This window comes from Mercenaria mercenaria, chromosome 14, assembly GCF_021730395.1.
Source record: "Mercenaria mercenaria strain notata chromosome 14, MADL_Memer_1, whole genome shotgun sequence".
NCBI lineage: Eukaryota > Metazoa > Mollusca > Bivalvia > Venerida > Veneridae > Mercenaria > Mercenaria mercenaria.
This window is the reverse complement of record NC_069374.1, coordinates 47,867,591-47,895,372: the sequence shown is the minus strand read 5'-3', so window position 1 is coordinate 47,895,372 and position 27,782 is coordinate 47,867,591. Positions and strand designations below refer to the sequence as shown.

Here is a 27,782-nt window from a genome sequence, read left to right as displayed (position 1 = left end):
AAATATCTGGAAACAGGTTTCACAGTGATGTCATTTCCTATCCATTCGAAGGGGTGTTCTCTGAAAAGTTACTGACAAAAGCAGTGCAGACTAAGACCAACCTGCAATTTGAAAGATGTAGTTCAGACTGATCTTGGTCTGCTCCGGTCGCAAAGACAGTATCTCCTGCCGCCAGCAGGCGAGGCAAACCCAGCGATACAGACTTTACTCTAACTTCAGAAAATAAAGTTCCTGAAACAGGCGTCATATACTTTATTAGTTTTTCAAACACTAATACAATTTACAATATGCCATATCGGAAAGCACGCTTCACGTACAGAAGACCACTCAACATTAAAAATATAATCGTCGAAACGAAATTTGCAACGTTCATTCGACATTTCAAAAAATCGCCGAAACTTAATCTGCAGATACATGTAAAACACATATAAACTTAACATTAAAAAACATCGCAAAAAAGATATACAGTTACATGAAAAACTCTCTTTCATCCTATCAAAACAAGTAGATAAAAATCACAATAGGAATACAATTTAACAACTAAAACATTCACATATTTAATAAAGGAAAACATATTATCTCAAAGCTGCGTGTCTTTAAAAATTGCATCCAAATTTAAAAAAAAAAAAAAACCTGCATATACCACAAAAATGTCTGAAGGAAAATGCAATAGAAATCACTGATCTGTCCCTCAGCATGGTTGTACCGATTATGTCATAAATAACATGCAACTGTATAAGGCACTGATAGACTCTTTGAAAAAAAGTGATTTTCTTGGTAAACACCTTATTAGACAAACACAAAAAAACGTCGCATTTGAAAAAGAAGACACACTTATGTGCCAAATGTGATCTAGGAATTAATATGGTGTACAATTCACAAAGATCTTTTTTTTTTTTCATTTGCACAAGCAATTTTCCAGACATGTTATGATTTGCACGTGGTTCGTAAAAATCATTGATGAGCATAAGTCAATGGATAACTCGGCAATCAAGTAAGTCAATAAGTAAACACTTTATTATAGACGGTATCCGAAGATGGAAATATTTTCTTCCACGGGCACGCATTGAGCTGAAATAAAACTACACGAATGTGCTGAAAAATAAACGTGAAAAACAATGTTTAATATAAAATACAACACACAAAATATGTAAACAGAAAATAGACCATAATTTGAGTCACACCATGAGAAAACCAACATAGTGCATTCGCGGCGAGCATGGATCCAGACAAGCATGTCCATCCACGCAGTCTGGTCAGGATCCATACTATTCGCTAACGGTTTCTCTAATTGCAATAGGATTTAAAAGCGGACAACAGGATCCTGACCAGACTGCGCGGATGCGCAGGCTGATCTGGATCCATGATGGCCGCTAACGCACTATGCTGGTTTTCTCTAGGTGCGGCTTATTTCATTTCGTACTGTCTACTCATTCTTCCACTTTTTAAGTCTCATTTGATAGAGTCCACGAGATGTTTGCTTTCTACATCTACCGGTATATAGTTCCAAGCAAATAGTATTATTTCTGCAAATCGATCCTTTTATAATGTCTATGAATAATTCAAAAATCGGCCTGACATTTTAACCATTTACAAGCAATTCTCATGCCATCGGCTTCTTACACCAGCCGGGTGTCCATGCATTGCCAAAATATTTAGGACTTGCAGCCGGATTTGGTTTTGGTATCTTAGCAGGTATCATTTGTTCCTTATACTCATTCATTCGTGTAAGAAGCTTTTGTACCATTTCTGGCATGTCGTCTGCAAGGTTTTTGTATTCATTAGGGTCGTCTGCAAAAAATAGAAACATTGTCGGTATTAATCATTAGTAAATGCACATGTAATGAGCGTTTCTGACCTTATATACAGCTAAATAGCGATTAATATCACAAACTAAAAGTTCACGTGGAGTACAGTGGTATTTCAGTCTAAAGTTAATTAAGAAATAATATATCTCATCCAGTGATTTATCGTTGAATAAATCATTGTTTGGAGTTCAGATGCGAAGGAATTATATCACGAGGGCGCAGCTGAACGACAAACGATGATTTATTTAAGAGCAAATCACTAAAAGATATATTATTTCGATTCTAACACGTTACGAAGGATTTTTAAGTATATCCTTGATGACATTCATTAAATATTTGCCCGTTTTCAATCGGTTTCTTTTTCAGCGCGCTGCTATGCCGTTTGACGCCATGACGTAATAATTGTGACGTCAGAACAGTGATTTGTTGTAATAATTCACTGTTTTCTGCCTTCTTTGTTTAAAAGGAAACTGAATCGGATCGTGTTAGAATTGAACATAATCACATATACCAGTTAATCAAATTACAAGATAGCGTCATGGACGCTCCGAAGTTGCCGCCCACGACGTGTAACGCGTAACTGGACACATAGACTTACAAAGTCTGTTGAGATCAAATAGTCTGTAATAATATTAATTTCTTCACACTGACACTAAATTATTTTCTCAGAAAAACATTTCCTCTCTAGGCTCATCTTACAGACAGAGGCAAGAGATATTGTAAATTTTTTTAGAAACTGGTATCAGAGAGGATTGATTTTATGGCCAGGTGCTTTACATTCAATGACTCTAACGACTGATGCCAGTCTACTGGACACACGTCGCAACAAAACAACATGCATTTATTATGGTCCTAAGAATATTCCGTTGTTTTCGACTGGAACCTCTATTGAGGTACGGTCGGAGGAATTCTAAGAGGCTATTACATAGCTATAGTGGTTACATGAGATAGTCCTTCACTCGATATTTCATTCATATACATGTAGACTAAATGTAAACCATGTACAAATGAAATATGTGAAGTACTAACATTCAGATACTTAATAAACAAAATTTAAACAAAATGTAATGTACTTAAACCTTTTAAGTTGAATAATTTGAAGTAAGATTCGTTCCCGGCTTTCAGCCTTTCCTCAAAGCTGAAGTGGTCTCCAAGCGCCTCCTCTGTGTACATTTTATCCGGTGGGTACCAGTCATTATATAGACCAGTGTTTCCCGCCAATAATTTATAATCACCAATTCTGCGGAAAATAAAAAAGTAACAAACTTAATATGTTCAGCATTTCTTCATGTTTAGTAGGCTTTACATAAAGCACTTACAAAACTCACAGAAAAATGTCTGTGTAAAAGTACATATGTAATTAGACCCACTCTAACCAAATGACCTGGTAGTGATATTAAATATTGGCCTAGTTCGATCACCTATATACTGTTGTAACTATAGTTCAACTGCTGTTGCAGTTAACGGATGAGGCTTAATCTTTTAACTACAGTTAAACTTCTGGGTGGGGTTCCTCCAGTTTCAAAATGGTGGATTAAATAAGAAAATGTTAAGGGGGCTTTGACCATTATATTGTCCCCCGCCAAAGGCGGAGGGATATTGTTTAGCGTTGTCAACCCGGCTCTTTTTCCGTCCGGCTGCCCGTGTGTACCTCCGAAATTGAAAATGCTTATAATTAAAAAGTGTTTAAGATAGAATCATCAAACCTCAAATGAGCCGTGCCATGGGAAAACCAACATAGTGGGTGTGCGACCAGCATGGATCCAGACCAGCCTGCGCATCCGCGCAGTCTGGTCAGGATCCATGCTGTTCGCTAACAGTTTCTCCAATTCCAATAGGCTTTAAAAGCGAACAGCATGGAGCCTGACCAGACTGCGCGGATGCGCAGGCTGGTCTGGATCATTGCTGGTCGCACACCCACTATGTTGGTTTTCCCATGGCACGGCTCAAATTATTATTAATCAGCACGTGACCTTTCCTAATACTTAGTATTATCCTCGTTGAATCAGTAAAGCAGACTTTTTTCCCTTGATTTGGTTAAAAGAAAAACGGAATTGCTTAATGTTCAAACATTATTTTAACTAGATTCGCCACATTTCACACAATGATTAATAAGCACATAACCTTTGCTCACGTTTAGTACGTCCCCGCCCATCTGAACCAGTAAAAGAAAGGTTTTTCCCCATAATCTGATAAAAAATATGTAATCTGTTGATGGATCTTCATGAAACTTTACACAAATGTAGGTCACTATAGGACAGTATTGTACTCGCAATCTTGTATGGATCACTTCACCAACTTAAGAGTTCTTGCCTATTACCTTTTAATCATATACCCACATAACAAAGTAGTCCATTGACGGATTTTCATGAAATTTAAAACAAATATAGATCACTGAAAGGCGGTGCTGCACGTACATCTTTTATCAGAATCTCTTCAATAACTTCAGAGTTATTGCCCTTTAATTTGTCTAAAAATCATAATTCTAACATAAAAAGTAACCCATGGATGGATCTTCGTGAAACTTAATACAAATATAGATCACTAAAGAGCCGTGTTTTCCCTTGATTTTGTAATAAATAGGAACCAACAAGCTGTAGCACGGTCTTTTTGTACATTTCTTGTATATACAGTATCTGAAAATCAAGTATATTTTAAAACATAGTCCCTTCTTACACAAAACAGTCTATTCGGCGGGGAATATAAATTCTTTGACTTTGTTTGGTTGAATTTATTGCTCTTAATTGCTATTAAAAGGCAGCCGTTTAAGCATGTGTCTGGATGTGATCAGAATAGTAAAAAATATACAGTCAAACCTGTGTTAAAAACCACCTCTGAACAGAGACCATCTGTCTCTAAAGACCACATTTTAACACTTACATTGTATTATAACCTGTAAATAATGACCACCTCTCAATAAAGACCACATTTTGGCTCTCCCAAGGGTGGTCTTTATAGTCAGGTTTGACTGTAAATATAAAAAAAAGTGTTAGAGAACGCAATCTCATTATGACTACTTCTTCAGCTCCAACAATAGAGAGCAGCACGTTATCCTGTAGCAACAACTAAAGCAAGTTCGATCATGCACATCCATACACATGTGTAGAATCATTCCCTGTTTCTTACTGTACCATACAATTGTAGGTGATTTAACTAGGTCATAACTGACTTGGGCCAGCCATTATGGCGGAATTATCTCAGGTAGATTACTAAAATAGATGGCTCGATCCCTCGTGATAAGTGGATTGACTTCGGCGAAGTTTGAACAGATAAACCTATGCAAGTCTAGTGATGCAGAACAAACCAGTCCTCCCTAAAAGTTCCTAAAAGTGAATTGTTTCTTGTAAAATCATATATAATATTTGAATTCGTTTTATTTGGATTTTCTGTTCACAAACGCTATACAGGTAATATGGAACCAAACTGGATCAAACATTTTGGATTGACATTTCATTTACATCAAAATAACTGTATGAGGTAAGAAATCAAAACTTTATACCTGTTGGAATCACAGAGATATAGCAAACAAAATATTTAAGCCCTTCTGGTCGCATCTTACGATCATGCAGTTGTAATTCCAGTTCTTTTCTTACACAAGGTGTCGTCCCGGAACCACACGGGACCACACTACATTTTTTACCTCAGTTCTCTCGCTTTGTACTTACATATTTCATTTCAATCCCAAAACGCTTAAACACACTAAATCCATGAAAAAAAGATTATGGTGTAATCAAAATGCTTGTCGCATAATAGAACATGTGATACCTTATTCCAGCGTGACCTTGGGTTGCAGGCACAATGTCATCTAAGTTATAGATAAATTCCGTCCGTTTTCCTTCAGACCCGGTACTGATTGCTTCCCACTGGGATATTCCATCAAGGTCAGGATCTGAAACAGTTTTAACCTTAATTGTTTTTGTATGCGATAATGGCGCGAGTGTGTTGGAATGAAAACTTAAAAGCTATAAAAAACGGCATGACAATTCATTATATAATGGCGGAAAAAATAAACTGTGCATAGGTATAATATGCTATAACTTAGGAGGTATATAAGAAATCGCAAAAAAAAATTCAACAGGGTTTTATCTGAACTTTATTTAACACCAGCTCAGTTGATATGGTTATTGCATCAGCAAATGACCGAGAGGGATACACAGCTTACCTGTGTAAAGTTTCAAGCTTTAATTTATAAAATTGAGCGATAGATGAACATTTTACACATGCACAGTTTCTTTTTTCCGCTAGTATATGAGCCGCGCCATGAGAAAACCAACATATTGGGTGTGCGACCAGCATGGATCCAGACCAGCCTGCGCATCCGCGCAGTCTGGTCAGGATCCATGCTGTTCGCTTTCAAAGCCTATTGCAATTAGGGAAACTGTTAGCGAACAGCATGGATCCTGGCCAGACTGCGCGGATGCGCAGGCTGGTCTGGATCCATGCTGGTCGCAAAGCCACTATGTTGGTTTTCTCATGGCACGGCTCATATATTGTACTTTACCCGGTGTCAAACCAGCTGCTGAAAGAATTGTAGGGTGCCAGTCTACAGCATGCATTAATCTGAAATGCAACAAGTGTGGTTGTTATATCAGGTATATATGATTATTGCCGGCGATATGCAACATTAGCATAGTGTTTAAATTGACATAGTTTTACATATTTAGCTGTACAAAAAAACAACAAATGTGGATTACATTCGAACTTTTTATGTTACGGTTTTCTTTAAATTTGGCGTAAATGAATATATCATTTGTATGTACATGTACAGTAACAAACAATATGGAAAATTTACCATGCACAGATATCCAATTACACAGACTAAATGTATGGAAATAATACATAAATTTGAAAGGGTCAGAAAGAGGCTTAATGGGCATGGTTACTCAGCGTATGTACCCATGAAACACTGATCCATAATAACTGAAAACACAACTAGCTACTAAGTTTTCCCCTTTATAAAAATTACAAGAAAAAAATATGTGATATTAATATAATAATATCTTATGAAAACTTGTAAACATATACCCGTCAAAGGTGTAGCCATATTTCTGAAGCCTGGATCCCGAAACAAAACCAAGAGTTCTGGTACCACCTTCCCATATTGTAACTTTGGAGCCGCGCAACGGCCAGTTGTTACCGCCCTTTACGACCATTCCACCATTCTAATATCAAATGAACGAAAATGAAAAAGTTTCCATAAAATCCCATAAAAATACCGCTACTTACTAAATCATCATACAAACAGAAAAAAAAATCATCGTTTACTAACTTAGTTATTTTTCAGTATGAAGATCTACCATTAAACTAAATTACCGATTTAATTCTATTGTGAATGGAGCTTAAATTTTCTTTCAATTTATCACGTGCACTAGAGTAATTATAAACAAAACTACAACGCATAGGTTTCTTGTGAGAAATCTTGTTCTTGGTACAAGCAGATTTGGAACTAAGAAACTCAGATTTGAGTGATATACGTCTTATCAGCAGCACCGCTGCCCCAATTCCTCTCGCTATAAATATGAATCAGTAGATCTAATAGCGAGCTCAAAAAGCAGGCCCAAAGGGCCTGCTCGAGAATCGAGTTTTACGGTAACGCAAGTACATTGTATACTTTCACACTTGGTGATGGATTTGAAAAAGTTTCGTCGGAAGTTTCAAAAAAAAAGCGCACCCTAGCGGACTGGTGCTCACAGGAAGTACTTCTTTCCGGAGTAAATACAGAACTTCAATTCAGTTGCTAAAAATTATTCATCACTCAACAATAATGAAAGAATGATTTCCAGTTGTTTGAAAAAAAAATTGCATTTAAAAGATCAAGCATCGGCCAGAAAATGGAAAAATATCATTAATAAGCAGAAAGAAACGGGAACGCGGTATTGACGTCACCGTGACACCGACTTCCCATAAATTTTGCAACGTATGATATTCACTGTTATAGGCATGGTGACACTAAAGGTAGACTGGTTCTCCTGAATTCTTGTGACTAGTGAATAGTTTCTTTGTGACAAATAAATGTTGCATAATATTTTTAACTAAATCCGATTTCTTTGAGCTCGCTTTGAGGCTTTGGCTTATTTCATATTAATGAGCCCGAAGGGCCTGCTCAATAAACCGTATAAACGAGCTTTACAGATCCGTTAGTATACTTTCGTATATAGTGATAGATTTAAAAAGTTGAGCCGGAAGCGAACAATGCGCACCTGGCGGCGAGGAAGTATTTGCTCCGCGGTGAAGAGAGTACATCACATTCGATTGCTCAAAATTATTTACATGTATCACTGATTCACAAATAATGATGGAGGTTACAAGTTAGTTTCAAAAATGATTACATTTTTTAAAAAGATAAATTTAAGAAGGAAATTGTAAAATTTTGTCATGATTTTAAAATATTCTTACAGTTAGCGGCATCGGCTCTCCGGTAAAGAATGCTATTCGCTCTAATAGGCATAATAACTTTAGGTATCTCCCGAATTTTCCATTTCTTTTGAGTAATAAATAGTTTTGTTGTAACAAGTTTCAAATAAAATGTAAAATCTTGTTTCCTCAACATCACTCTGAGACTCTTATCTTACTTTTATATTGTATAATGTGAGACTTACATCTGGAGTAAAGAAGAAAATTGTGTCGTCATAAAGTTTTTTCTCTTTCAACGCTTTTACAACACGTCCAATGGCAGCGTCCAAAGCCGTCACCATACCTTTACAAGAAAAATATATACAATGAAGAAATGAACGCGCTCAGTACCATAATAGGACTTTCTTTTTTCGTTATGCGAACAGCGTATAAATTTTCCGATTGCACAGGTAAAACAGTCTAGTTTGCAAGCATGAAACACTTTTTGACAGTTATAAATTGTAACTGTTGTGCAACGGTCCGATCCCGAACAGCTTATTCATTACCGACATAGTTAATGTGTACTAAGAAAGGGAAGACATTGCTGTTTGCGTGTATGTAAGGTTATATCTGAAATATATGCCCAAAATTTAAACTGACTACATTTTTTGAAAAGAAAGAAAGAAAATAACATTAATTTTCGTAAACATTTACACAATTGGCGCAAGAATGTCAAGGCCGATACTTTTTCGGAAGATTTAACATGCGGTACACAAAATGGCGTCGTTCAAAAAGTCTTTGAAAATCGGCACTCTAAATCAAAGAGTATAATTTTTTATATATCCTATGATAGATGAACGAAAAGATTTAAATTAAATCAACACAACAACACCCTATTTCAAAGTATAATCAGGAACTGAATTTTCATCAGAAGGCAAATTACAAATAAAGAGGGCGAACGTTTTGGCTGTCATATCCGTAGGTTCATGCCGTTGATGAAATCTGATATAATGAGTCATATGAGGATTTGGCTTAGGCTTAGTTTTATTGTTTATTGTATTGAGAAAAGATCTAGACCATTTTAGTAGTGAATTTCGAGGAAATAGTTTTATTCTTTCAGAAAATGTCTATATGAGGATGTGGTAGTTATATTTTTCATAGTTTATACTTTTCATGGGAAAATTTTCAGAGAGTGATCCCTTTTTTTCAGAACAGATGAACAGATGATTTTTCTTATAAATGTATAACTTTATTATGTATTAAGCCAATTCTGGCCCATGTACATGCATCAGTATAACATAATCACAGGAAAAATAACAATGCAACTTTACAAGATGTGTAAGTAAGATGACAATAAATATATCAAAAGATAAACACTTCATACCAAATGCATGTTATATCTTTGAGAGAGGGAGAGACTGTGAGAGCATTATTTAACATTATGACAAATATCAAGTGTTACATCATAATAGAGACTTATTAACATAATATATATCTGACTGCTACATTGAATTAAAAATCAAGTTTCGTTTTTCAAACGCCTTGTAAACATACGCTGAAAGTTTTCTTAAATCAGTAATATTTTCAGTTTTAATTAGTTCCATAAATTTGATATAGTTAGGATGAGACCAATAATATCTTTTAATGTACTGATGTCTTAAATCTGTATATAGAGAGCACTCAATAAAATGGTATTCATCCTCCAATACATTACAAAATAAACATTTTCTTTGATCCAAAGGGACGCTTACAGGTTTCTTCCATCTGCCACTTTCTATTTCTAGTCTATGTGACATAATTTTTTTTTTGATATGAAGACATGTTATACTAAAAGACTACATATGGTTTTCATATCAAGGAAATTATGCTCAAAAGTACTGAAAAGAGGTCTCAAGAAACCACTGTTTATATGAAATAAAGAAGGAAATGAATTGGTATAAGGTAACCAATGTAGCTTATACTCGTACGCAAAATCCTTACATAAATGACGCAGTCGTCATGGTTTGATTACATGGTAATTGTACTCGATTTAATTAGAATCGCCTGACAATTAATCTGCTTAAACTGAATTACTGGGTTCAATATTTTGCAAAGTTATGATTAAATTACTGATTACTCCACGTAAGTAATTTTGTAATTTCATTTTGTACTGATTGCATGATTAAATTTTGAACACTGGTCCATTCAAAGTCATTAAAAGTTGGCGACTTAAACAACTAGGCCATTCGGGCTTCCATACATTTTGGAGACGAACTCGTACATACCACAATATGTTCTTCTGTCCGGAGTTTCAACATCCGGGTACAGGGCCTCATACTGTGGCGGAACCTATAAACAGACACTTTAACATCATTGTGTAATTGTGAAAAGTGAAAACCCACCTTATGATATTCTGCTGATAGAAAACAATTAAGCTGTTACACATCAATATCTCGAAGAAGTAGGTAAAGGCAAAAAATAACTTCTATATTTATATGATGCTCAAAACTGTGTCGTCTGCTCAGTACAAACTCATATAGCAACATCTTTGTTTATTTTTTCGGTATACTTCGGCATGGTAATTAAGAAGATCATACGAGTTCGACCGGAGAATAACGAAATCGCATACGAAAGATACGGAATAGAACGGAGATTACCGATTGTCGTTACGGGTTTAGTGAACTCTTTTTTCTATAGAAGACCTATAGAAGACCTGATTAAACCGTTTTAACACAGGCTTTGTTGCCGCTGATCGTTCTAGTATGAAAATCTCACGCACATTTCCGTTAAAGAAATACGTCACGTCGGCGTATTATTTGGCGCCATACACCGAGAAAGGGAGCTTCCACATATGATCTACAATTTTATATAAAAGACGTTTTAGATTTGAAGTGATACAGCTGATCTGAGTCACAATTAAATTCACACAATCTGTATCAATTACGAGGCGTTGACGTCCCTCAGGTCGGACTATACTATTTATTATGAAAAAGCGATTTCTCATTTCATTTACGCGCATATTAGAATCGAAATCCATGTTTTAACATATCTCAATAATACGAAGTTTCAATAATACAAATCAGTTAAACGTGCTCGGGCCCTCTTGATTTTTTTTTTTTTTTGCAGGCGTATCTCTTCGTATTGTTTCGATATGGTGAAACATGATTATGTTTCTTGAATGTAAAGACTAGTGTGTCTATCTGAAACAAGTGTATACCTCTAACGGTTCATGGACATTCTGGTAAGGTAGGTATAAGAACAAAGGCTGACTCTCATTGTGGGCTGCAATAATTTTCTCAGCTCTTTCAGCATACAAATCCTGAAAAATGAAACATCATAAATGTGTACTATACAGAATGCACTTTTTTTCAAGAAAACCACTCTGAACAACGAATGCTATGGAAACCAGTTAGTACACAGTATACAAATGGCTACGGAACGAATGCCTAATTAATTTTTGGAGATGACTCTGAAGTAAAGAAATTTCGAAAACTTATAAAAATCTTATTCACACTTTAAAACTTTTTGCGAATTATGTGAAATATTAATTGTATTGTTTCATGTCTAAAGAAAAACTAAATTTAATCTATAAAACGCATGGACGCTTATTATTATGTTAAGTGCGAAGAAAGCGTTCAGATCAGTCTAATTTGGCTTCCTTAATTGTATTTCCATATACATCTTTGGCTATTGTAATCAAGTTTTAAGACTTTAAAAAAAAAAGCATCCTTACCGCCGAATATGACCCATTTTTATCCCACACAACGTCATAGCCATCGTGGAAATCTAAATAGTTGGCTGAAAAAGTATATACTACCAATCATATAGTGTATTTAGATTTCTCTTCGTTCTCATATTTATTATTTCACTATATTGTGTACATTGTATTTATCAATTCTTCCTCTGATGCCATTTGAACTACTGTGGCAATGTACACTGCAATAGGGAAATGTGTACCTGCAATTTTCAGCCCGACTGCCAGATAAATGCAAGAGTAATGGCCATTTGTAATTACATATATTACATACTTCAGGAATGTTATTCTATACATTTGTCCGCCCGGAACCAGATCTAAGACATGGTGAAGAGTATTTCAGTAATGCTAACCTGTTGCAAAGAAAATAAGCTTTTCGAGATACCAACTCACTAAATTTATCTGTTCAAATTTGATTTCAATTTGCAAAAAAATCCCAACCATATCTTAACGTCTGAAATTCAGGATAAAAGAACGATTATGCACAATAACTGGCAATACAAGGCGAGATTAATTGCATTTAAAGACACATTTAAAGAGTTTAAATCACGTTACAACTTTCCACTTTTGAATGAAGAAGGCCTTACGTTCACCTTTGTGCATTATTTCAGACACGGATTTGTACCCGGCTGAGTCAAAGACATTTCACATGTCAGTCGCACGGTTTCATAAAATGACGACAGCGAGGCTCGGCCAAAAAAGATAGGTAACCAGTGACTTGAAAACAATAAAGGAAGTACTTAGATGTCACAATTTAGAACATCCAATCTGATCTATTATAGTGGACGCAACTTGACCCCGATGGTTGACCTTTGCATTATAATACATAATAAGGCACAACCTATTATTGAAAAGGAGTGTACGTAAAACAGGTGTTGCACGAGAAAGAGGAAATATAAATTTGTGTAAATATAAATTAGTGTACTGGAAAGTTTTAACTGATCAAATGTAAGTATATATACTTTGATACTGCACTGTATACAAACTAATTCCATATAAATATACACGGCTACCCTAAGCACCCTTGATTTCTACAATGAAATAATCGATATAAATAATCAGCCTAAGGTCAACCATCGCGGTCAAGTTGAGACTACTATACTACCGGGACCATAAAGAATTAAGTAGATACGATAAAAATCAAATCAGACCAGCACATACCTTCAACGTGAGTAAAATAGTCGGACCGGCTGTTGTAATACCCATAGAAAGAATCGAACCCACGATATTCAGGTGTACACTCCCAGCTGCAGAACCCAAGATGCCATCTGAAGTTTGATAGCATATAAAAAAATAATACATAAATTGACTTAATAATGTATGTAACGACCGTGTCACCGAATTTTATAAATAGGTTACGTTGTTTAGAACAGAAGCATTGTTAAAATGCCTATAGAAAAAGCTTTATAATTATGTTAGTAGTATAACTGAAATATTTTATTTCATACTAAAACGTGGTGTCTTCTAAAAAGTGAAGAAATGAATAGTCTTACGACATTTAGCCGTAACAAATTAAACAGCGTAGCATTTAATGACGATAGATTTCAACTGCCTACGGCGGGATTTGAACCCGAGTAGCTCGGGTGCTAGCCCAGTGCTAAAGAGTCGACTTTCTGACACACTTTTTCAGAGACAGGCTTTAAGCGTAAGTGGCCGAAAACACAAAAAGGTTAACATAATTAGTTTTACCTTTGTTTTCGCCTATTTTCCACATTATGATAATAAATAAATCTTATGAAATATTTCAAATGTCAGACAGGAATGTAATTACCACATCTCTGCATCTTAAATCTAGATTAGTGTCATAGCAGTATATATGGAGGCAGGAAAAACTAACACTTATTGTGTGGTAAAATTGTCTGTTCAAATATTTATGAACGTAGAAACATTATGAAAACAGACTTTGCTCGAAACAAAAGACTGATGTTGGATTGTGCGACTGGGAAATTCAAGTACAGCATCCAATTGCTTGCATTTTCCACCATTCATCCACATACGTTCAGGAGCAGAGAGTTATGCAGGTATAGAGAGAGAGAGAGAGAGAGAGAGAGAGAGAGATAGAGTGGGGTGGGGCGGGCGGGGACAGGGGCTACAGTGACACAGTCAGTACCTGGAAAAAGAAAACCACATTTACTCACTTCTCTATAAGCATTCTAAAAGTACGTGGACAAAAACCCGCCTTCTTGTGGTGGGTGGACAAGGAAGTCCTATTTTTTAGTCATAGCATGTGTGGCATGGCCTGTTTTCTTAAGGTGCTGAGCAGTAAAATGATATTTACTTACTTTCCTACAGCATGTGTGGCATGGCTTAAAGGTGCTGAGCAGTAAAATGATATTTACTTACTTTCCTACAGCATGTGTGGCCCGCCTTCTTAAGGTGCTGGGCAATAAAGTGATATTTACTTACTTTCCTACAGCATGTGTGGCCCGCCTTCTTAAGGTGCTGGGCAATAAAATGATATTTACTTACTTTCCTACACATGTGTGGCCCGCCTTCTTAAGGTGCTGGGCAATAAAATGATATTTACTTACTTTCCTACAGCATGTGTGGCCCGCCTTCTTAGAGTGCTGGGCAATAAAGTGATATTTACTTACTTTCCTACAGCATGTGTGGCCCGCCTTCTTAGAGTGCTGGGCAATAAAGTGATATTTACTTACTTTCCTACAGCATGTGTGGCCCGCCTTCTTAAGGTGCTGGGCAATAAAGTGATATTTACTTACTTTCCTACAGCATGTGTGGCATAGCTTAAGGTACTGGCCAATAAAGTGATATTTACTTACTTTCCTACAGCATGTGTGGCCCGCCTTCTTAAGGTGCTGGGCAATAAAATGATATTTACTTACTTTCCTACAGCATGTGTGGCCCGCCTTCTTAAGAGTGCTGGGCAATAAAGTGATATTTACTTACTTTCCTACAGCATGTGTGGCCCGCCTTCTTAAGGTGCTGGGCAATAAAGTAATATTTACTTACTTTCCTACAGCATGTGTGGCCCGCTTTCTTAAGGTACTGGGCAATAAAGTGATATTTACTTACTTTCCTACAGCATGTGTGGCATGGCTTAAGGTACTGGGCAATAAAGTGATATTTACTTACTTTCCTACAGCATGTGTGGCATGGCTTTAAGGTACTGGGCAATAAAGTGATATTTACTTACTTTCCTACAGTATGTGTGGCATAGCCCGCCCTCTTAAGGTGCTGGGCAATAAAGTGATATTTACCTACTTTCCTACAGCATGTGTGGCAAAGCCCGCCTTCTAAGGTGCTGGCAATAAAGTGATTTATTTACTTTCTACTTTCTTACGCATGTGTGGCCCGCTTCTTAAGGTGCTGGGCAATAAAGTGATATTTACTTACTTTCCTACAATTGCCGCTTTAGGTGTGGCATAAGTGAATACTATTTCCTAGATTGAAGCCGCCTTCTAAAGGTGCTGTGCAATAAAGTGATATTTAGTTACTTCTCTATAGTATGTGTGGCATAGCCCGCTTTCTTCAGGTGCTGGGCAATAAAGTGATATTGACTTACTTCCCTACATCATGTATGGCACAGCCCACCTTCTTAAAGTGCTGGGCAATAAAGTGATATTGACTTACTTCCCTACATCATGTATGGCACAGCCCACCTTCTTAAAGTGCTGGGCAATAAAGTGATATTGACTTACTTTCCTATAGCATGTGTGGCATAACCCGCTTTCTTCAGGTGGCTGGACAGGAAAGTCATATTCAATGGTGAACAAACGTCTTGTTCATCCCAAATTACCATATGCTGAAAACAAAGCATATGCATGATGTAAAATAACGTTATAAAAAGTAAGGATCGACTAAATACGCGAGGACAATTTTATTCGAAAACACGTGCAAAACATGCTTAATTAAAACTAGAATTGTGTCCATAGGACACGGGTGCCCCCACATACTGCAAAATCCCCTAAATAGCAAAGATTTTATTAAGACTTAAGGGCCATTATTCTAAGAAAAATAGTTACAGAAGAAAATCCTTTATTTATAATCAGCATCACATCCAGGTCCTTCATCTGTGAAACTTTTAAACATATCCTTTAAATAGTGTTTGATGAGTTAGACACACCAGATTTTTTCTATATATTCTAAAAATACCAACTTTTTTTATTTTGTTGGGTTTAACGTCGCACCGACACAATTATAGGTCAAAACTTCAAAAGGGACCATAACTGCGGTATGATAGTCTCGGCAAAAGTTCCCTCTCTTAAGATCATCTGAGCCGTGCCATGAGAAAACCAACATAGGATGCGCAGGCTGGTTTGGATCCATGCTGGTCGCAAAGCCACTATGTTGGTTTTCCCACGGCGCGGCTCATCTGTACATCAAGCTTGTTCACCCTATATCCTTTAAAGAGTGTTTGAGGAGTCGGATACACAGGATTTATCTGTATATTCTATACAGCAAAATTATCAAAGGGCCATAACTGTAGTAAAATAGTCAAAGCAAAAGTTCCCTCCCTAACGGTCTGCACATCAAGCTTGTTCATCTGTGAAAGTTTGAAGCAAATCAGGCTAATAGCGTGGGAGGAGTTGGAACACAAGATGTCGGGACGGACGGACGGACAACAACAACGCTATATGCCGCCACATCAATGTGGGGACGGGTAGCAAAAAAGAACGTTTTCGTTGTCATCTGGCGAACTATAAGCGTTTTCCCGTTTTCCCGTCGTGTACACTCATTATTGATACGGTAACGTACCACCATATGCCTGTAAAAATGTTTTAAGTACAAAGTACCTGCAGTCCAGCTTTAAAAGGATAATATCCCGTCATGAAGGCATGGCGTGAGCTGAAAAATAAGCGTTTCATTGTTTATTAAGGGTTCAACATCCTTCACTTATATTATTAATCATCTTTAATAAATGTTGAAAAAAATAACTATACACAACAATATATGGCGGCAAATTACTGCCATCCTGTTTTTGGCATGTGTTTGAAGGCAATAACATATATTTACTTTATAAAAAAGGGGCCTCCGTGGCCAAGTGGTTAAGGTCGTTGGCTTCAAATCACTTGTCCCTCACCGATATGGGTTCGTGCCTCACTCGGGGCGTTGAATTCTTCATGTTAAACCCAACAAGAAAAAAACTGTCTATAAAAATACGGGAACAAGATTCGAATCAATAGTAAGTACAATCATACTTTAAACATTGTTACAGATATTTTAATTAATGACGTTTGTTGCAAACGAATCCTTATATATATACATATAGTTATTTAGAATAACAGTATGAAAACGTTCCACAAGTAATTCCTTATACATTCAAAACAATCTGAAAGTGCGAAAACGTCACGGAGATGCAAAATATTACACTTAGCTATGTATGCACCATACTCACGGTGAGCAGACTGGTTGTACATAAGAGTGGTTGAGAATGACTCCTTGATACGCGAGTTTATCAATGTTAGGTGTGATCATGGACGGGTTGTGATATCCGACGTCGTTCCATCCTGAAAATATATAATGGCGTTTCGCGCGTTAGAATGGACATGGACAGTCCTACAGTTTTAATAGTGGTATCTGCTTGAATTAGTTGCTACATATTTGAAGACTTTAGTCAGGCAAAAGGCTGAAATATCGATATGTTATTACATTTGTATTGAGAAATATGCACGAGTTCTGCAGCGGAAATATTGCGCGAATTTAGAAGCGCAATTTTATTCTGCTATTGATCTAATAGAGCTGATAGTCTTATTACATAGTGTACTCAACTAAGCAAAACCAGGCGTCACTGTTGAATAAATCGCCATCTTCTTCTGAGGGTCAGATCATCATATTAATCTAAAATATATTTTTAGTATTTATATGACAACTTATATAATTCATATTTAATACATATCGGGGCCTCCGTGGCCGAGTGGTTAAGGTCGCTGACTTCAAATCACTTGCCCCTCATCGATGTGGGTTCGAGCTTCACTCGGGGTGTTGAATTCTTCATGTGAGGAAGCCGTCCAGCTGGCTTACGGAAGGTCGGTGGTTCTACCCAGGTGCCCGCTCGTGCATGATATGTATTAAATATGAATTATATGAGTGTAAAATAATATGACTTCTTTTGAAAACAAATATATAAAAAGAACATTCATTTTTTGCTTTTGAAGATTTGTACATAATTACAAATAAATGTAAATTCAGTACAATCTGTATTTTTTTAGGAGACTTGCTTATGCAGCGGTAAAGACGAAAGCCATTTTAGCCTTACCCCGCTGGTTCGAACCCCATGAACAGTGGCCAGTTTTCTCAGTAAAGTCCGTTTCTTAAGTAAGAAAAAACTCATGTTCTTCTATGTAGACCCTTTATACAACGTCGCTTTCAAAGACGTTTGGTTTTAACGTGACATCGTTCGTACGTTAAATAACTTGTCACAATTAAAAGCTTACAGGTGTCGGCGGTGATATGTTTACGTTAAGCGGTGATAAATATTAACAATTAATGCTATGTTACATATTTTGCATTTATCTAACTTGATTGTAGTTATTTATCCCATAAAATGTAGTGCGGTACGTGACAATAACAAACTGTTATTATTATTCAAGATCACGTTCCTACGTAACGTAAAAAAAACAATACCATCGGTGATACGCAGTTAAAACTTTGCAAACACAAGCGGCGACAAGTCGAGTCTAAATTTGCAGCTGCCGAAACTGGAATATACTAACTGGTATATTTTTTGATATTTCTAATTTATAAATTTTATTAATTTGAAATTAAGGATATTACAATGTAATGTCATTAAAAAGAAATGTAGCGTTCAAGAGATCAAAATATTTTTTTTTAAAGTAGGTGAATAATTTTTCAGTAGATTTGTGTTGCATATAAGAAAGTGTTTTTTTAGTAATCTTTCATTTACATTCCACTTCGAGAGAACTTAAGAAGTAATTCCAAAGAACCCATGATTTTAAGATGCTAGCATCTCAAAAGAACGTTATATGCTAGCACAAAAAAGCTATTCTTGTCACTTTTCGGGGATGTTTCAACAGGAGAGTAAACGTGTCTTAACATAGAGATTCACGCGCTCACGTGTTGTTAATATTAGCGTTCCGTTGATAAAACAAAACAGACTTTCCCGCGTTTTTCATGGAGATTTTACGTGGTTGAAGAACAATAGTGTTCATTTACTTGTTTTTTACGCGCTATAGAAAGTGAAAACTAGAAAGTAAACGTTTTTCGTAACAAACTGAATTCGGATTATGACCTATTATGAAATTCATTTTGGCAGTATGACATGTTGCTACATTAGGAGTCGACCATATGAGCTTCTGTCGGTGGGAGATAGACGGAGGGGGATGCTGGGATAATCTTGGAACCAAATTTGTGTTGTTAGTATGAAAGTCAGTTGTTTTGGGTTTTTTAGTTTCTTTTCATAATTGCCAGATTTGTTTTCAGAGTAAACGAAAGACAGAACTTTACTTTTTCCGGCAGCTGGCCGTTATTGATTTCCTCTTTACATCCTCTTTTATATCTGGGGTGAATGTCATTTAATAGCTGATTAAAACTAAAGTTTGATTCACTCCCCATCCCCCGTTTTTCGGTTCCTCCGTTTTAGTCTTAGTTTTCTAGATTGTGAGTAATATAATTTTGATGCAAAATATGCGTTCTGTAAAATATATTCTACATGTAAAGAATTAAAAAAAAAATAAATAAACATTAAAAATTTGCTCTAAAAACTACATTTTTTTATAAATATCCGATCGCATGTAAAAATGTAGAGTGCATGCGCGTTTTGTAACTTGAAGTTTGTATTGACTAATGCGGTTGTTTATCATTTTTAAAGATACTTCTTGTTTTCAATATCGTTTAATCTGCTTTTGTTCTGTATACTGATGTTTAATACCCCAGTCACACATACGGTGCGGATAGCTACGTCAAGCCACGGATATAGAAACGTAGTAATCCGTATCAATCCGTACCTGAGTCGTACGGATTGATACGGATTACTACTTTTAAAGTACGGCTCAGGTACGGATGGATACGGATTACCACGTTTTTATCCGTGGCTATACGTAGCTATCCGCGCCGTATGTGTGACTGGGGTATTAGGTATACTTGAACCGTTTTAATAACCCGGCTGAATCAACTAGAGCTACTAAACTTTTATTAGTACAATTTACATTTTTTGTTTGTTTTAAACCTGAAAAGCAAGAATACTTTTAGAGCAAATGAAAAGCTTTTTTCATGAAAATCATAGCCAACTTCACCATCACCACACAACCATCAGAATATCAATGGTCAACCCCTAAAACAGTACCAGAAGTTGCGTAGATATGGCGTGCTGAGCCGTAACATAGGTGTGTTTATTTATCAAATAACCAAGGCCTTCAAGTGGTTTGTCGCCTGATCTAACAAGGGTCAGAGTTGTGCATAAACTCACAGACACTTGGGGTTCGAACCCCAATCCGCCGCGCTCTCCTCCGCCCCTGGTTATGTTTAGCTAATAATTTGTAGCATTTTACCATGTACTGAGCATAGGCGACGATCATAAAACGCATTTTGTAACATTTCAGCGTGTTTTTTAAAAAAAATGTATTTTTTACAATCAATGCTCTCAATACCACAAGATTTGAAACATCCCACGAACAATGGGAACAATTGCTTGCGCTGGACCCTCGCTCTGTGTAGCGCGTGTCATAAATCGGGTACCAAAATTGATACCCTTCCATGAAAATATCTGTCCAAGGTGCAAACAAACCTCGTGTAACACGTGCTGAAGCGATAATCCGGTATAATGTAATCGTAACGGTAATGATTTTGGTACCCGGCAACGATATGCGCAGTACAAAACAGGGATCAATTCGCAAGGAAGTGTTCCATAAAAAATTAGATTGACTGATTTATAATATTTATTGATTTCCCGTCGGAATACGAATGACAGTCGTCAAGACCGATGTCATTTGACAAAATGGTAACAGACACGCCGATTGATACCAGTGATTCATTGGTCGGGGTTTATTTAAAAGTTTAATTGGCTATAGTTTCCCTAGTGTCCGTGCGATGTTTCAAATCTTGTGGTATTGAAAGCATTGATGGTGAAAATTACATTTTTTAAAAACACGCTGAAATGTTAAAAATGCGTTTTATGATCGTCGCCTATGCCCAATACATGGTAAAATGCTAAAAATCATTGGCTAAACTTAACCAGGGGCGGAGGAAAGCGGAGTGGATGGTGTCCGAATCCCAAGTGTCTGTGCATAAACTGAACGCCCGAGTGTTAAATATCAAAGTATCTTTTACAATAGACGATAAACCACAAGAAATAACGATTAGAAATTTTACCGGAATTCATTTATCCGAGTATTAAAAAACGGACACGATTCAGTAATTTGAAATCTTAATTGACGCCATAATGTTCTCTTACCGGTTCTCTTAACCTTTGTTTGTCGCAGTATATTCATCGCTTGGCCTTCTTCTTTGTTTCAAACTTTGATAGGTAATCAAACCGAGCCATGTTATAATTTAAGATTTGATCCGCATTGTGTTTTCAATTCAAATAAACAACTGTTTTCACACAAAGCATATGATAAATATGTCCATTGTTCTTCAGACAAAAACATAATACGTTTTGTTGTTGTTGTTATTTGTGGTAATATATTATATATTTTTGCAGTCAGGTGATACATCTAATATCGCATATGTTGTAAATTGCGCCTGTCAAAAAATATAGCTAATGTCATTGAAGCACGTGTTGTTTTTTTTTTACCAAGAAGCGAATCCAAACTCCTACGCAGTGATCTCCCTTGCCGCTTCGCTCATTGATATCAATAGCAAGGGAGATCACTGCGTAGGAGTTTGCAGCGAGTCATTTTGGCAAGAGTACATTAAATTTTTTCAAAATTAATAAATATCGATCATTATTTTCCTGAAAAAATAACTATTAATGACACGGTTTTTAATAATCATTCATGCGAAAACCAAAAAATTGAAAGGCAAGCTCGTCAATTATCACCAGTTGGTCTCAGTAAGGGGCAGGCTTCTGATAGGTTAAAGTCATGTATCCTGAAGGTCAAGGTCACTTGTGTCAACTGTTTAAATGGTGCTGATTTTAAAAAATTTGGCAATCTTCTCAATTTCCCGAACTATTCCCTCTAGAATCATCGAACCTCACATAAGGATTTATATTAATAAAGGGCAGACATCTTTTAGATCAGGGTCAAGTACTTCAAATGTCAATGTCATTGGGGTCAAATGTTTGAGCCTTCCAATTTTTGTCCGCTCGTTATCTCCTAAACCCCTTGAAGGATTTTCATGAAACTTGGGTCAATTGATCACCTCAACAAGACGATATGCAGAACTTGTGAGTCAGCCATGTTGGCTCAAGATCAATGTCACAACTCAAGGTCAAAGGTTTGAGCCTTCCGTTTTATATTTGCTCTATATCTCCTAAACCACTTGTAGGATTTTGATATGACTTGGATGTAATATTCCCCTTATCAAGACAATGTGCAGAATTCAAAATTCACCCCTGACAGCTTAAGGTCAAGGTCACAACTCGAATGTTGGTGCTTCCACCGAATAGCATCAACCCTTTCACTATCCATAACAGTTGTGGGGGATATAGCTGTCTTTCAGACTGCCTTGTTTTAGTACAATTAGTGAAAGTCCGCATACAGGCCCGATACAGACTGTTGTCTCCGACTGATTTTATTAATATATGACGTATTTTCCAGAGATTATTTATTGGTGCATAACTGCTATTCTTTCAGCTGTCATATACTTCGGCTATGTTACACTCAATTTCGCTTTTAATGGTGTTTACGTATATATGCAATATATTAACATAATTTTGTCTGTCCTTGGAATTACGCAGTATAATGACAAGATAAATAAACATAATCTGCAACATTTTGATTTAACAAACAAACAAAAACATTACTAAATTTTCATTTAAAAGTGCATCGTTATGCAACAAAGACAGTCGGCAATTTACGTAAGATGACGTAAGACGACGTATACTCATTATGCAATTCGGTATTCTTCGGGCGTCTAGCTGAACGCGCACATGACTTTGCTTAAAAGCGGAGACTGCCGACATCGCACGTGGGGAATATGTAATATAACGAATGTCATTATGGGTCTTATACCTTTAATTAAGTACAATTAGCAGATTTTTGTTTCTGATAAGCAGCTAAAGAACTAAAATGTAACAGTTCAAGAATGTAGTTCCTTAATGCCAGACTTGGAAGTTTAAATATGTTCAATTTTCTTTATGGAAGTCGAGAGACTTCATCTTTTTAATATACAAATTATGCCTAGTTCAGTTTAATCCGTAACTGGCACTTCGTGTACCTTGTATGTATTATTTTTATTTTGCGACAGGAACAATGCAGCATTTTGCGACAACACTCTTTACGGTTTGCGCATGCGCTGTGTTCAGCGTTTACTGTCAGCAGCAAGGATCAGCCCAGCCAGCGCAACAGCCATTCGTGGCGCCTATGTCGGCACCGACACAGATGGTCCAACCCTATATGTACAACAGCTTCTACCCACAAAGACCAACTAACCAGGGACTGTTCCATGGAAATAACTGGCATCGCCTCCTTATAGGCTGGTACAGAGAAGGGCTTATCGATATTATGGACTTACTTAATTTGGCATAGAATTAAAATCAAATTGGTGAGTATAGTTTGTTTTTGCGTCAGTTGTACCTATAAAGAACAAAAAATAATCATTTAATGTAACGACGGTTCGTTGACTTCATATATATGACATTTTTTTTTGTATCTATTAACTGTAATATGCAACTGACCACTGGTCGTAGATTTCGCAAATAATTAACAACTCCCACACATGAATCAGAGACGAGGACGATTTCATATAAATATCATTACTTATTACGCCAAAGGTCTTTAAATGCCACATGGTGGTCGTAAAATGTCTCCCAGCTTATGAATTAAGTTTTATATTTTCTGGAGTTTTTAGATAAATGAGTTCCGCTTAGGCTATTGGGACGTGAGAACTTTCAATCTCTTGAGCAAACTCACTTGAACCCTTTTCTGTTTTTCTCGTGCTTGTTGTTTTATACTCCTCTTACATATTTTATACAGTACTATAGTCCCGGTTAAGCCGGTGTAATGAAGTATTTCGACCCCCATAGAATAACGACCCCCCGGTCATTATTCTATAGAAAATGTGACTCCTTTCCTGTAAAATATTGACTCCCCTTATAAAAAACTGACTCCCTTTGAAAACTCTATAGAATAACGACCCCCGGTTATTATTCTATAGAAAAACTGACCCCTCTAAGTAAAATACTGACTCCCTAAAGATGACTCCCTTCGAATCTCATAGAATAACGACCCTGGTTATTATTCTATAGAAAAAGTGACTCCTTCCATGTAAAATACTCACTGCCGAAATTACTACATTCGAACTCTCATACAATATCGATTCCCGGACATTATTCTATTTAAAAAGTTACTCTTTCCGTGTAAAACACCGGCTCCTAAAAAGACTTTCGACGATAATATCTATTAAAAAGTGATCCCCACCAAACCTAACGGACAATTTTACTAGATCTACAACTCTAATACCCTCCATTGCCAATAGTTAACATTTTGATTGTACTACTACTACTGGTGCCGCTACTTCTATTGCTATTACTACATGTACTTCTTCTTCTTCTTCTACTACTACTACTACTTCTACTACTACTACTACTACAACTGCTACTACTGATACTATTATACCTGCTTCCACTAATACGTCTTGTACTTCTACCTCTTCTTCTCCTGCTGCTGTTGTTGCTGTCACTTATTCCTCTGCTGCTGCTGCTGCTGCTGCTGCTGCTGCTGCCACTGCCACTGCCACTGCCACTACTACTACTACTACTACTACTACTACTACTACTACTTTCTATTGTTGCCGCTACCGTACTTTACTGCAACTGCTAAGTATTGCAACTTCTATTAATACTAAGTTCTATGCTAGCAGTTTCTTGTGCAGTTTTCTTCTGAAGAATTACTTCATACCGAAGTTTGCAGGGATTATTGACACTGGTGTGTTTTGTGAACGTATTGTGAATTGTTATTTTCCTGAAAAAATGTATACACCAAAATACAGCGTCTAGAAATAGAATCCCTTTTCCCGTTGCGGAATGCTCTGATTTCTGTGTCAAGTGATGGTATCTGGGGCTAATGGTCAAACGGAAGGACGGACGGACGGACAAGGGCAAATCTATATGCCCCCCCCCCTCCCCCGAGTGGGGGCATAAAATGCAGCAATTAGGCCTTAGATACATGAGTTATCACTAAATTTGACCAAATGACCGGGGGTCGTTTTTTTATGGGAGTCAATATTCTTCGTGAGGTTCAGTTTACTTCACGTGGGGGAGTCATAGTACTATGATCTGGAGGTCATAATACTATGACCGGGGGTCACTTTTTCTATAGAATAATGACCGGGGGGTCATTATACTATGGGGGTCGAAATACTTCATTACACCGGCGTTACGGGCTTTAGCGAAGTTGTATTATTTCATTTCCGCTCTCCAGAATTCGACTTTGCTATTATTTGCTTATTGGGTATTTTGCTTCAAAAACAATTTTCTACCTATGGTGAGAGACTACAAAACTAATTTTTAATCTGTATTTTGTTGTTGTTTTTTCAGGAATCTAAACCGCTCCTGTCATTGCTGATTATATCATAAGATCGTTCCATCGCTCAGTGCATCATACGTGTATATATAATGTGTATAAAATAACTCAATCATTTTTGTAATTATGTATTAGAAATATATATTTACTTGTCCGTCTCGAGTTTATTTCATTTTTGATTATTTCCTGCCTTATATGAGCCAAACGCCACTTTTAACTATGTTCACAGGCGTTAGAAGCTCTCCTTGTAAATATCACAGAATTATCACCCTACCCACTTAATAAAATATCATACTTTGAAATAGCAAAGACATCTAAGATCTTGCAAATATGACAACTGATTATATTTACATTTGACCTGTTTCTTTTCCATTGAAAATTATGACGTTCATTTCGAGTGAACAGCAAAAGGAAATTCGCGAAAGTTATATAGTCCGCGTATATAGTCAGGGAGAACGTTCCTTAGATGATGTCACAGTTGTTCCGCTGGTAAACAGAATAGCCGGGAACCTGATTTTAATGTTATATGCAAAAAATTATTTGCAATTTATAATATAATCCTTTTTATCAACGGAAAGAAAATATAATGTAAATATAAGAAATGAAATTATTTTTTCGGTGTTCATGCGAAATGAACGACAGAATACGCGGCACGGGAACCCTCTCGGACACAATTAATTTTCTATCGGCACCGGTTCCCTCTCAATTTAACTTGTGTTAGAGGCACAAGATGGTGTTCGAATTTAAAAGCCTTCCACAATAATTATAGGTTATAAGCTATGCAAAAGTTTTGCAGCGGAAATAGATTCCACGACCTTTAGACTTTTTTAGAATATTCTTCTGCTAAATTTACCAATGCAAAGGTGATAAACTTTTTATTACATATGCATGCAATGTAATGTACAAGCGAAATATTCAGTTATCCCCCGGCGATTTCAGCTGCCAAGGGAAGTTATAAAAACCAGGAACACGTCCACTATCCGGAACAAAATCGCCGAGGATAACTAAAATATTTCGCTCGTAGAGACTTGTACTGTGTATTTCAAAGCACGTTATGGGGTCAGTTTAGTATTTATGGAAGGCTTTAAATGTTTCGAAGGTGCGATCATGCAGGTAGAGGCTGCAAGTGTATAAACTCCGATTTTGAAATGTTCTACATGTTTGCCGAGTAGCTTCCCATAGCGTTACGCTCGTGTAGTTCACCTTTTCAATGTATATGATACTGTGACCGGTTTTTTGTCATCGATTTTTTTTTCATTTGACTAACATATAAAAAGTTTATTTGTGTGAAAAAAAAAAGGTTTTTTTATATATTAAAAAAAATCACTGGACCCGCGCCTGTGACATTAACGACAAAGAATTGCACTGAACAAGTGTTTGTGGCTGGAAGAGTACACATGTGGCCTCCTGTCTCACTGGTTGTTTCCATTCAAACGTGAATGCATATGGGAAAACTCATTGGAAACCTTACCGTAATGTAGCCAGCCGGCCATCTTTCTCCATCGCTTCTGCGATGCATTCTCAACCGCCGCGGCGTTCTGTGAAAGCTATCGATGGCCAGTGCGATATCTACGTCATTCCGTGGTTCATATGTTTTTATGCACAAAAATGTGTTTAGGACGAAAAGTTCAATTTTTCGAGCTCACTGACGTTGAAGTTCATTGTTTCCCACAAAAAGCGTCCTGTGCGCGAACAGAGAGGGATCCGCTTTCTCATTCTCCACAGAGGGATTCGATATGCCGTAACTTTTTGCCGGTGTTAAGGTGTTGGAATACTAAATAGTACTAGCTGAAGTACTGGATTGGAACACTATTATAAAATGTTCGTGTACAACTGTTTACATGATACAGCTCGCTGAGTATGCAGGTCAGAAATGTAGTCAGTTTTTGAATACCCAAAATTTTAATGATCGACATGTAACTTGTAACCTGTATAACTTATATACAAATATATAATATTACAGGGTTTTAAACGTACAGTCTCGAGGTTTAAAGGGAATGCAATATGTATACATAATTTATATGAAATATTCATCTGTGAATGTAAGAAATAGAACATAAATTTACCTAAATCATCAGCGACGATAAAAACAATGTTAGGTCTCTTTCCCTCTGAGAAACTCCATGATTGAACGATTATGAATAAACTGTATGTTAGCACTGACCGCATCGTTCTTTGAAGACAAGTAAATACCTCACACGTTAATTGTCACTGTCATTTTATAAAACCAGTTGCTGAAATAAACAACCTCCAACCGATATTGACTAATGTACATGCTTTAAAATATTTATATTGATCGGCATA

At 36.6% G+C, this 27,782-nt stretch overlaps 1 protein-coding gene and 1 long non-coding RNA gene across 2 annotated transcripts; one reads left to right on the top strand and one right to left on the bottom strand.

Annotated features, from left to right (window-relative positions):
* Positions 1–237: 237 nt before the first annotated feature.
* Positions 238–27,782, bottom strand: LOC123526846 (arylsulfatase I-like). Its single transcript, XM_053523436.1, has 14 exons — positions 27,545–27,782; positions 17,231–17,342; positions 16,629–16,680; positions 15,534–15,637; positions 13,036–13,142; positions 11,854–11,918; positions 11,338–11,439; positions 10,406–10,469; positions 8,408–8,505; positions 6,834–6,970; positions 6,310–6,368; positions 5,574–5,697; positions 2,888–3,048; positions 238–1,791 (listed from the first exon to the last, which is right to left on the bottom strand). The coding sequence occupies exons 1-14, from the start codon at positions 27,645–27,647 to the stop codon at positions 1,604–1,606; spliced, it is 1,476 nt and encodes a 491-aa protein (XP_053379411.1). The 5' UTR covers positions 27,648–27,782; the 3' UTR covers positions 238–1,603.
* Positions 18,395–25,632, top strand: LOC123527484 (uncharacterized). Its single transcript, XR_006681758.2, has 3 exons — positions 18,395–18,550; positions 23,203–23,499; positions 25,493–25,632. It is a non-coding gene; the product is annotated as an uncharacterized LOC123527484 (long non-coding RNA).

What these genes read in the sequence shown, in the direction of transcription:
- LOC123526846 (XM_053523436.1), bottom strand. Translation starts at nt 27,647, where the DNA reads ATGCGGTCAGTGCTAACATACAGTTTATTCATAATCGTTCAATCATGG. An exon ending in TATCGTCGCTGATGATTTAG is followed by an intron (nt 17,343 to 27,544) that starts GTAAATTTATGT and finishes ATATATTTTCAG; the next exon opens with GATGGAACGACGTCGGATAT. An exon ending in CTTTTAAAGCTGGACTGCAG is followed by an intron (nt 15,638 to 16,628) that starts GTACTTTGTACT and finishes CTTTGTTTTCAG; the next exon opens with CATATGGTAATTTGGGATGA.